The 12,025-nt window shown below is 52.1% G+C and overlaps 1 protein-coding gene across 3 annotated transcripts in view; it reads right to left on the bottom strand.

The window, feature by feature from the left end:
• The window catches only part of ATP2C2 (ATPase secretory pathway Ca2+ transporting 2), a 319,016-nt gene extending 313,499 nt beyond the window's left edge, over positions 1-5,517 (bottom strand). For 2 of the 3 annotated variants that reach the window (XM_085639286.1, XM_085639285.1), the window contains exon 1: positions 3,304-5,517. In XM_085639286.1, the coding sequence (XP_085495412.1) occupies positions 3,304-5,394 (2,091 nt within the window). In that variant the 5' untranslated portion in view covers positions 5,395-5,517. The remainder of the gene's footprint in view (positions 1-3,303) is intronic. The other variant, XM_085639284.1, reaches the window with a different exon arrangement.
• Between the last annotated feature and the right edge of the window lie 6,508 nt (positions 5,518-12,025).

Genomic DNA, 12,025 nt, shown 5'->3' with positions numbered 1-12,025 from the left:
GTGTGTCTGCAGATACCCATATCCACCAGAATCCGGTGTGTGTCTGCAGATACCCTTATCCACCAGAATCCGGTGTGCGTCTGCAGATACCCATATCCACCATATCCACCAGAATCCGGTGTGCGTCTGCAGATACCCATATCCACCAGAATCTGGTGTGCGTCTGCAGATACCAATATTCACCAGAATACTGTATGTGTCTGCAGATACCAATATCCACCAGAATACAGTGTGTCTACAGATACCAATATCCACCAGAATCTGGCGTGTCTGCAGAAACACATATTCAACAGAACTAGCCACAAACTATCTATACAAGTCTTGGATATGACAGCTGTGCTCTAAGAACTGCTAAGTAAAAACAAGCTATTACTGTCATTATCAAATATGAAATACTCTGCCTCTCTGGGACAGACAAGGCAAGAGTTGGAGATGGAGGCCTTTCTACAGTAGAGTTTCTCATCTGCAGGGAGGAGAAGTACAAAGAGTGGGCAAAGAGCATCCAAGCCGCCTCTGCTTCCCAGCACAGTACCCTTCCTTCAAGGCACCCGCAAGGCAAATTTACACTGCTCAAGTCTTCCAGCAGATTTAAGGAGGCAAAATATACTTGTGCATTAAGGAACTGCCATAACACTCTCCATGCCGTGTGGGACTATTCAACTGTTCCTGACTCCTAGACACAAGGTCTGGAATTCTGGGACTTACAGGCACTTTTTTTTGGAGGGAGGAGGGGGGGGGGGGTGAAAAGCTAAACTACAAGCACCAGCATTCAAAGAACTGAAGTGACCAGACATTACTTCCAGTGTCACGGCACCCAGCAGCACTATAGAGCACCTGTGCCCTCAATTAAAATGATATACTCCAAAAATATTTAGGTGAAATACTTGCAGAGAGTAATTTTCATCTAATGTCACCACTTGCATTGCCTCATTTTTGCAAGAACATCATTTCCATTCCCTTTTCAGCTTGTGATGTAATCATAAAAAATAAGTGCAACAATCTGTCAGTAAAACAGATGCAATCCACATGCTAACAGCATGGCAGCCCCATAAAAAAAAAACAATGGATGGATTTTCCATCACATTAAAGGCACGAGCAGAAACTCCAGTAAATCATGTGTCTCATATAGGGGCCGAATCACAAAGGCATTTACAAGTATGTGAAGTGGTACTACAGGAGTACAGCTTCACGTACTCCTACATACATGTGACTTGGCCTCATACTGTCCAACTACCTGATAGTAAACGTGCAAAGACCTATTGCCAATTGTCCTTATTACATATGAATATCCCCATTTGAGATATCCTAGGTCCAATTCACAACTCGGAGGTGTAGCACTACACATACTCATAAAGAGTATTTGTAAAGTGCACGCTCAGACTCAAATAACAGAAGTTTATTGTTTAGAAACTTGTATCGACCTTGGAAGGATGAAAGGCTGAATGAGAACCCGCCAGGACTCGAACCTGTGACTAACAGTCAAACACAGATTCTTGCAGTGGATGCATTAATCCACTGAGCCACCAGACCCGGCTACTTCCACTTAAAAAGATGCACATTGGAAACATCAGTAGAAAAGGGCAAGCAACAGGAAAGTTAACATCAAAAGGGGGTGGAGGGGGAGAGACATATATAGCGAAGAGAGGCGGGCAGAGGGCAGATGCTCTTCAAAGCATATGTGGGCATGGGTGGAGGCTGCCCTGAAGAAACACACAAGGCCAGGGCACCTGGAGAGGCTCACGGTGGGGGTCGGATGGGGAAAGAGGGGAGTCCTGGGAGGTGCACAGCTGGTATCAAGGGAAACGTACATGGGTGCACTAGGGCTGGCCTTTAGCATGCGCGAGCTGAGAGAGCACATGGTCACGGGAAACACGAGGAGGAACACACGGTCAACTGGAACACCCAATAAAGGAAAGCGAGGGCAGAAGAGGGAAGAATGGGACAGGGGGAAAGTGCCCAGTGGAGTTACAGAGTAGAGGCAGGATGGGCAACGAAGAGGGAGAAAGGGGTGCAAGTAAAACACCTAAGGCTGGAACAGGGCACCCAGGGCATAGCACCCAATGCCAGAGCAGGAAACCCTGTGCTGGGGCAGAGCTCCAAAGGTAGTGTCAGAGCACCCAAGGATGGAGCAGGGCACCCAGGGCATAGCACCCAATGCCAGAGCAGGGAACCCTGTGCTGGGGCAGAGCTCCCAGAGCAGGGCACCCAAGACAGAGTCAGAGCACCCAAGGATGGAGCAGGGCACTCGGGGAAGGCCCCCCAGGGTTCGGGCAAGAGTCCCGGGACAAGTACCCATTGCAGGACCACAGGATGAGCGCAGGACACCAAAGATAAGCACATTGTGTAGGGATAGGACACCCGCGAAATTACAATCCATCCTCGCTCGCATAAAAAACTCTCGGTCGCATCTTCAGTGAATCATCCCCATTAGCCCCTTTTCTACAAGTGTTATCTGGTCTATAAATCCCGACTTTCTAAAACACAAGTATTTGTATTCGAGAACCACAATTAAGCTCCTGATTATCAGGGGATTTGAAGGGCCGTGACGGGTACCACGTGACCCGCCTGTTACTCGATTGGGTTTTGCTTCACCGTCTTCCTTCCGCGAGAAAGCAATTCAACTATGAAAGCCGGACGGAACAGGACTCTGGGAGATACCACTCGTGAAAACACTGGGCACTTAGATCGCAATCGCGCGTCGACGACACGTCTGAGAAATTCCGCGCCGCAAAGTAAAGCAACAAGTCCTGCCGTACTTAAGCATCGATCTGTAAACATCAAACAGGACATTCGCACTGTAGGAACACACCCCGCAATACAGTGTCGGAGACGGGAGTCCGTGACGCTCACGGTACTTTGCGGCTGTTGCCACCCCCCTCCCCTCCTTCAGGTAACTTGTAGTAGGTTCTGTCCCTCGGAGCAGGCGCCCTGGTTTTCTCATAGAGCCAACCCCGTCCCCTACAGAGTGAATGGAGTATTCGTAGCCCTGAACATCCCCTGCCTCCTAAGGAACCCTCCACCACTGAAGTTTATCTTCGAGGTAGTGTGGGAGGGCTCAGTCACTTCTCTATCGTTCCACTACTTTTTCAGCCCCCCCCATCCGCCACCCCCCTTAACACTGACAGTTCTCTTTGCCACTCAAAGAACTCTCACCTCCTCATCTCAGGGGAAGCCCCATCCCTCCCGGCTGCACCTTTACCAACCTAGGGAGACCCCTTGTTTCTTTACTTGTCCTCCGCCCCAACTTATTCCTTCGGGCGCCTGACCGCCTCCTTGTAACCCACAGACCCCCGCACCCCTCACCTCCTCCAGGAGCTCGCCGTTCCCCACCGGACGGTACTTCTGGGACCCTCGGAGGCGGGTCAGCTTCTGGAAGAGTCTGTAGAGGCCGTTGGCTCCCATCTTGGACGGCTGGTGGCTGCCGAGGGGCTCAGAGGCATGAGCCGGGTCACCTGCTGCCGGGTCTCCTGTCGCCGGGTCACCTGTCGGGCAGTGTCCCGCTGCTGCCGAGGCTCCATGCGGCAAAGGGAGGCCGCTGAGAGCTGCACCTGTGCAGGTGAGGGCCCATCCCCCGCCCCCAGAGGCCCGCCCCGCCAGGGAGCACACCCTGCAAGGGGCGGGCCCAAGGAGGCAGTGTCCAGGGCCCCCGCCGTGCAGCGGCACTGCACTCCTGGGTGCTCGCCCGGGCATGGAGCACGCTCTGCAGGGGGCTGGCACGGCACAGGCTGGCAGGCAGTGCACCAGGTCCGCACTGTGTACCGTGCTCCACCCGTGCACTGGGCCCCCGCCGGCAACAAGGAGGCAGTGCACTGTGTCACCACCGTGCACGGGCAGACAGTGCACTGCGTTCCGGGTGCGCGCCAGCTGGCTGGGCACTGCTTCTTGGGTACGAGCTGGCAGGGTGCGAACTGTCTCTCCAGTGCGCATTGGCAGGGTGGGCTCCGACTCCCCCGTGCACGTCAACAGGGTGGGCGCTACCTCGTGGGGACGTGCTGGTATCCAGGACGCTGTCTCCCCCCTGCGCTTAGACAGCGTGGGCTCTGCTTTTAGACTGCTTGCGGGTGGCATGGTGTGCCCCGTTTCCCCTCTACGCTTTGGCAAAGGGGGTGCTGTATCCTCGGAGCACGTTGGCAGAACGCGCACAATTTCTTTAATGTGAACTTGCGGAGTGGGTACTACCTCCTCAGTATAAGCTGGCACAGAGGACCTCGTCTCTGGGGCGGCCTTTATCTCCCCAGCACGTACTGGCAGAGTGGGTACTGGTTCGTTATTTGACAAAGCCATAGTTGCCACTGCATCCCCTGGGCGCATTGGCACGATGGGTACTATCTGTTCAGTGTGCATTGGCTCTGCTTTACCAGCACGCATTGGCAGAGTGGGGACTGTCTCCCCGGTACACATCGCTAGAGTGGATGTTATGTCGCCAGTGCGCATCTGTGTGGTGGGCAAGGGCTCGCCCGTGTGCCTCGGTGGCGTGAGCACTTTATCAACAGCACGTGTCGGCAGGAGGGACACGCCCTCGTTTGTGCACACTGTCAGGGTCGGTTCTGTCACTCCTGGGCGTGGAGGCAGAGTGGGCATTATTTGTCCATTATGCATCGGTGACGCTGCCGGTACCACTCCACTACCTACTGGCTGGATAGGCACTGGTTCTCGACCGCCTGTCGGCAGGGTGGGCATTATTTCCCTGGTACGCAAAGGCAGTGGAGGGGCTGTCTCCCTCGTGCGCATTGGCAGGGTGGGAACTGTCTTCCCAGAGCGTGTTGTCAGACTGGGCACAGTCTCCGTGGCTCGCGCTGGCAGCGTGGGAACTGTTTCATTGGAGTGCGTGGATGGTGTGGGCGTAAACTCGCCAGCCCGGCCTGGCAGATTGGGTGCTCTCTCTGCTGCTTTCGAAGGGGGCATTCTATCCCCAGGTCCTGCTGGCAGGCTCGGCACTGCCTCCCCGGTACGCATTGGCAGCGGGGGTGCAGTCTCTAGCCTGCGCTTTGGCAGGATGGGCACTATCTGACCTGCACAATCTGGTAACGTGGGTACTATCTCCTTTGTGTTTGCTGGCAGGGTGGGCGCTGCCTCCCCGGTGCGCTCTGGAAAGGTGGGCCCCGCCTCTCTCGGTTGCTTTGAGGGTATTGCCTCTCCCGTGCGGCTTGGCAGTGTGTGCACAGTCACCTCTGCAGGTGCTGGCAGGGTGGGCATGGGATTTGCCGTGCATCCTGCTAGGGTGGGCCCTGTCTCCCCCTGGCGCATGGGCACGGTGGGAAGAATCTCCCCGGCATGGCCTGGTAAGGAAGCGACTACGTCCCTGGCGCGCATTGGTAGGGTGGGCACCGTCTCCCCGGTATGTGGTGGCAGGGTAGGCATTAGCTCTCCAGCGCGCCCTGGGAGGGTTGGCATGTTTTCCTTGGCACCCCTAGGCTCCCCAACAAGCGGATGCTGGACAGCCCATTAAATCCTGTATCTGATCCGTTGTCGTCGGTTGCTGCTGCCCAGACCTGTCTATAATAAGCCCCCAGGTCTGCACCTCCGCTGGCTCACATCTCAATGCTGCAAACAGCATGTTGGTATGAAGAGCCAATACCGTGCCTTCGCACGAGATGTTCAACCAATCCCGTGCAGGCTTACCCTGAAGCCCGTGCTCCCATCATGCCGCGTAAGGCTAATCCTGCCACCCTATGCAGCAGACAGCGCACACATACCACATCTGGGAACTACAACCAATCAGATCGCTCCTCGCTCAAGCATCAGCTCCTTCCTCATAAAGCACGGCTTCCCTATAATTAGGGAAACCTATCGGAATCCTTCCTCTTTGTTTTAGACTAGCCAATTGGCTCGAAGAACGCGTGTTAAACTGTCAAGGAAAGGCCAATATAGATAGCGGTGGCAATTCTTTTTGAATTGATCTTTTTATTGGCAATACTTCTGTATCTGCAAGTCATGTCCATTGAACCTCATGCACAGGAATGTTTCGGCGCAGGTTACACTCTTATCCTAAAACGAACGATGTCTCTTCTGATGGTGACGGCCCTTGGTTAAATCTCAGGGGAGGCTATATTTGACGTCAGCATAACTGTTTCCAGCCTGTTTTCTTTATCTTCGGAAGACTCTTCGAAAGGAAAAAAAGCACTTTAAATGAATTTGCTTTTTTTCTAAATAAAAAAGAATAAATGCTTTCACGTGTAGCGCAAACAGAGAACCGACTCTAATCTGTTGAAACCCCCCAAATCCCCACTCACGGTGGAAAGGAGGTACCGAGAAAAACAATTATATATTCACACCTCGGATCAAAGGGAGAAGTCCTCATTTGATTCTAGGTCTGACATTTCATTAGACTAATCTTCACCTTAGGCTGCGAACCAACTTTCCCCGACTTCCAGCGTCTCTGATATTTACGTAATTAGCACCATGGCTTTAAGTGGGATGAAAAACAAGTGTGTGGGGGGAGTGGAAGCGTGGCCTATGTGGTTAGGGGCGTGGCGTAAATGTGTAAACAAAGTTTCTGTGATTTCCATAGTGTGCTACCCCACCGGCATTTTAATGCCTCTCTAAGCTTTCTGTAATTGCGTCCAGATATATAACGCAACCGCTGGCAATTTAAAGCCAATATAATATAACAATGCGGTCCTACTGCCATTGGTTCTGAATGAAATACGATACACAACTATGTATTTGTAATATAGGCATGCAAGACACATTGAACAAATAACACTCAATCAGGCGCGCAACACCCAATCAGGCGCGCAACACCCATTGGGCTCACCGGGCTTCAGCCCCCCCCCCCCGTCATGTGTGTCAGCCCAGCTGAGACAGCCTCGCGGGCTGACGTCCGTCTAATTGCAGCCGCACCGGAGTACTTCACAGGTCTTTAAAAGACCATTTACTCGTTAATGAGGCTTTTGTTGTGTTTTCACCCCTTCTTACAGCCACTCTGCCTATGGCTGGAAGACTTAGCCCCCCCTAATCTTTTTCAGCCCCACCCCCCGAAATTTGGCTCTAGTTGCCAGCCTGCACTCAATGTTGTTTAAAATCGACAAATGTTTATATTTTAAAAATCTTTTTTAAACAGACATTTTTTTCAAAAGAGTCAATCTTATCATGGTTGCTACAAAGAAAGTGCAAACAAGTGTTTTTAGAAGTGCACATGTGCAACGTGATCAGAAAAGGAAAAAGAAGTAATGATAATTCAAAAAAAGCTATTTAATTATAATTCCAACCAATGGGCAATAGGACTCAAATTAGCCAAAGTTAGCAGCCTGTGTGAAGAGATTGATTCCTTCGTTAGATATTTAAAGTCCTCTTTCTTTGGAGCAACCATGATAAGATGGACTCCTTTGAAAAAATCGGGTGTTTAAAAAGTAAAAAAAAGAGATATAAAAATTTGTCTTACGATTTCAAGCAACTTCAAGTGTGATTTGTTCCATGTGTCTCTCGCATGCCTGTTTTACAAATACATAGTTGTACATCGTATTTCTTATCAAAATTAATGCCAGTAGGACCACATTGTTATATGTACTGTACATTACCCAGGGCCTAGGGCTTATTTGGGTTACCCCATTAGTTTACAATGGCATAATCTAAAACAAGCCAGGACTATTGACTTTGTCAGTGGTTGTTAGCTGTTTAAGATAAATGAGTAACAGCAATCATTTTGTTGTAAATAATTAACATTGAAAATGGTTTAATTCTGAGATGATGAGACCTGGATTGAACATTACTGATGCCTACGGAAGATGCAGTGGTCTTCTGAGTGTCCCAGTCACTCCTATTATGTTCATTCCGTGGTAGAAATGCATGCCCTTTCCCCTCTCCAAATCTCCTCCATCTGCATATTTTACACCTCATCGATTTCCTCTTCAGCAGGCCCTTTTCGCTCTCTCATGAATGCACTTCACATCTCCTTCTCTTCCCTTCCAATCACACAATGCAAACTCACAGTTGTAAGCATTACATTTTCTTTTACTTTAGCCTAGTCAATATTTTGAAAACTGTGTACGCAGAGCTTTAAGTGGGATGAAAAAACTGAGTGGGCTCTCAAAGGGGCGTGGCCAATGTAATTAAGAGCGTGGGTTAAAAACACTTAAACAAAAAAATCCGTGCTTAGCATAGTGTGCCGCCCGACTTGTATTTTGCTGTTTCTGTCATTGCATCCAGATATATGATACAACAGGTAACATCATACCTACCTACAACAAGTCAGGACTATTGGCTTTGTCAATGGTTGTTAGTTGCATTAGATTAATAAGCAGCAACTATGGCAATGTTGCTGCTCCCGAGTTAAAAAAAAAAAAGGGAAATCCAGAGAGAAAAGTACTCTCTTTAAAGGATTCCCCTCCCCTTACTAGGCTCACCTGGCATGACGTCATGCCGTAACTTCTCCTCTAGTGAGAAGAGAGCAGTGTGAGCAGCGCACATGGATGTGCCTGCTGTCACTGCAGTGCGGAAAAAACACTGACTGCAGTGACAGCCGGCACAAAACTGAGCCCGAAAGAGACACGTTTCAAGGCCCCCTTTAAAAAACTGCCGGTGCTCAGACCCGGTGAGACCCGGCCCACTTAAAGCCCTGTGTGTACGTCCTTCACACACGGAATCCGGCACAGAATCACAATTGCAAGTGGAATATGTGACCATTGTCGAACTGTGAGCTTTGCAGAGAGGCCAAGAATTAGATGACCATGCATTCTGAACACCTCTCTGATCCACTGGCAGGTGTAGCGCCCTCCCCAGCCTGGTAGCATGCAAATGGCCACACCACACCCAGAGCTTTTTAGTGCACATCTTTACTCTACAGAGTGCAACCGTTAACTGCACGCATTGCATCATGAACTTTATCAACCACACCCAGATACACCCAAACGATTACGTCATTCTACTGAGGAGTCCATCAGGTACCAGAAGGGTCTCGCTATTTATATTGACAAACCCTACATCTCACCCATTGTCCAATAAAAAATACAAAAATCACATATATACATTAGAGTTCCTCAGTGAGTCGTAGGGGTGCTTGAACTAGTCTTCCAGAGCTAGTCGTGTGAGGTTGATAAGGTGGAGAAGCTAGACCTACCTCGTGTACTGGGGGTGCAGAGGTAGAAATAGAAGTTGGGCTCTCCGGACTTTCAGATGGGCAGGCCTCACTTCTGACACCTGGAATTGAAGAACATCGAGGTAGGTGCCTGAAGTGCAACAAGTCTCTCGTGATTAACTTTCTGGGATGTTGAACACTCACCATATGTCCTTTGCTTGTCACAACCATCGGCGGTTCAGCATCAAATGGAGCATCAGACTTGCGTTTCCATTTTTGTTTGACCAAGACCCAGTGTTCTTCCTTGAAAACCGTGTCCCGAACACATCAGCGTTTATCAGCATAGGTCTTCATTTTTGACTTATGCAAGGAATCCGTCGCACAGATCTCGTTCGCATCTGTTGACCTATAAGGGGTCCATTGCAGCAATTTGGTTCCCATGGCTCTCCCAAACATCAAGGTGGTAGGGCTTTTACTGTTAGTGGAATGGGGAGATGATCTGTAAACATGAAGGGCTGAAGATAAAGTCCAGTTTAGGTCACTTTCCTCTAGTGCAGCTATCTGAATTGCTCTCTGTAGGGTGTCCACGAAGCATTAAAAAACACAGTTGGCCTCGTACTCGAAGCAGCAAGAATTTGTTCCATCAAAAATAATCAATCAATCAATCAATGACATTTATAGGGCGCACTACTCACCCGTAGGGTCTCAAGGCGCTGTGGGGAGGGGGGTGCCGTTACTGCTCGAACAGCCAGGTCTTCAGCTTCTTCCTGAAGGAGAGGTGGTCTTGGGTCCGGCGCAGGTCGGTCGGGAGGGAGTTCCAGGTCTTGGCGGCCAGGTAGGAGAAGGACCTTCCTCCTGTTGTTGCTCTTCGGATGCGGGGGACGGCGGCGAGGGCGTGGTTGGCTGATCGGAGGTGGCGTTTGGGAGCGTAGAAGTTGATTCGGTTGTTGAGGTAGCTCGGGCCTTGGTCGTGTAGGGCTTTGTGTGCGTGGGTGAGGAGGCGGAAGGTGATCCTTTTGTTGACGGGGAGCCAATGCAGGTCTCTTAGATGTCCGGAGATGTGGCTGGTTCGTGGGATGTCGAGGATGAGTCTGGCTGAGGCGTTCTGGATCCGCTGGAGTCTCTTCTGGAGCTTGGCGGTGGTACCGGCGTAGAGGGCGTTGCCGTAGTCCAGTCGACTGGTGACGAGGGCCTGGGTGACGGTCTTCCTGGTCTCGGTGGGGATCCACCAGAAGATCTTCCGTAGCATGCGTAGGATGTTGAAGCACGCCGAGGATACGGCGTTGACTTGCCTGGTCATGGAGAGGGAGGAGTCCAGGATGAAGCCCAGGTTGCGCGCGTGGTCTGTTGGTTTGGGTGTGGAGCCCAGGGCGGGAGGCCACCAGGAGTCGTCCCAGGCGGAGGGCGAGGAGCCCAGGATGAGGACCTCCGTCTTGTCTGAGTTCAGCTTCAGGCGGCTGGTCGTCATCCACTCGGCTACATCTTTCATCCCTTCGTGCAAATTGGCTCTGGCGGCGGCGGGGTCGTTGGTCAGGGAGAGGATCAGCTGGGTGTCGTCGGCGTAGGAGATTATGTTGAGGTTGTGTTTGCGTGCGATGGCCGCGAGGGGGCTCATGTAGACGTTGAAGAGGGTGGGGCTCAGGGAGGAACCTTGAGGGACGCCGCAGATGACTTCGGAGGCTTTTGACTTGTACGGTGGTAGGCGGACTCTCTGTGTTCTTCCGTCGAGGAAGGAGATGATCCATTCCAGTGCCTTCTCCTGGATTCCGACGTAGCTGAGGCGCTGTACTAGGGTGCGGTGGCAGACAGTGTCGAATGCCGCGGAGAGGTCTAGGAGGATGAGGGCCGCTGTGTCTCCGTTGTCCATCAGGGCTCGGATGTCGTCGGTGGCAGCGATGAGGGCGGTCTCGGTGCTGTGGTTGGCTCGGAAGCCAGACTGTGAGGGGTCGAGGGATCCATTCGTCTCAAGGAAGGCGGCCAGCTGCTTGTTGACGGTCTTCTCGATGACTTTGGCTGGAAACGGGAGGAGCGAGATGGGGCGGTAGTTCTTGAGTTCGGTGGGGTCCGCTGTAGGTTTCTTGAGTAGAGCGCTGAGTTCGGCGTGCTTCCAGCTCTCAGGGAAGGTGGCGGTGTCGAAGGAGGTGTTGATAATGTCCCGCAGGTGGGGTGCGATGACAGCGTCGGCCTTGTTGAAGACGTGGTGAGGGCAAGGGTCGGTCGGAGATCCGGAGTGGACGGAGTTCATCATGCGGATGGTGTCTTTGGTGCTGATCGGAGTCCAGGTGCAGAGGGTGGTGGTGGGGGGCGGTGGTTCGGTCGTGGTGTGCGTTGGTTGGGTGCTGAAGCTGTTGTGTATGGCTGCGATCTTGTTGTGGAAGTATGAGGCGAGGGAGTCGCAGAGGTCTTGCGATGGGGTGATGTCGTTGTTTCCTGCGCTGGGGTTGGATAGCTCTTTCACGATGTTGAAGAGTTCCTTGCAGTTGTGTGCGTTGTTGTCTAGCCGGTCCTTGAATGCGGTTTTCTTGGCGGCGCGGATCAGCTGGTGGTGCTTCCGGGTGGCCAGCTTGAAGGTGGTCATGTTGTCCGGTGTTGGTTCCCTTCTCCAGACTTTCTCGAGGGCTCGGCAGTTCTTCTTGGAGCTCTTGAGTTCGTCGGTGAACCATGGGGCTTTCTTGCTGCCGGGTCTGCTGGGCGGGGTCCTCAGCGGGGCGAGTTCGTCCGCGCAGTTGCTGATCCACTTCGTGAGGTTGTCGGTGGCCTGGCTGGGGTTCGCTGAGCTGGCAGGAGGGTGCTGGCTCAGGGAGGTGGCGAGCTGGTCGGCTGTAATCTTGTTCCAGCTTCTGCGGGCAATCTGTTGCTGGTGGTGGTGGGTCGTCGTTCTTCTGAAGGTGAAGTGGACACAGCTGGGTCCGTCCATTGAAGCTCTGTGGCGTGGCTGACGGCGATGTCTGTGCTGGATGAGAAGACTGCGTCGAGTGTGTGTCCGGCGAGGTGGGTGGGGGTGGACAC

Source organism: Triturus cristatus, chromosome 12 (genome assembly GCF_964204655.1).
Source record: "Triturus cristatus chromosome 12, aTriCri1.1, whole genome shotgun sequence".
Classification (NCBI taxonomy): Eukaryota; Metazoa; Chordata; class Amphibia; order Caudata; family Salamandridae; genus Triturus; species Triturus cristatus.
This window is presented reverse-complemented; position numbering and strand designations above follow the sequence as displayed.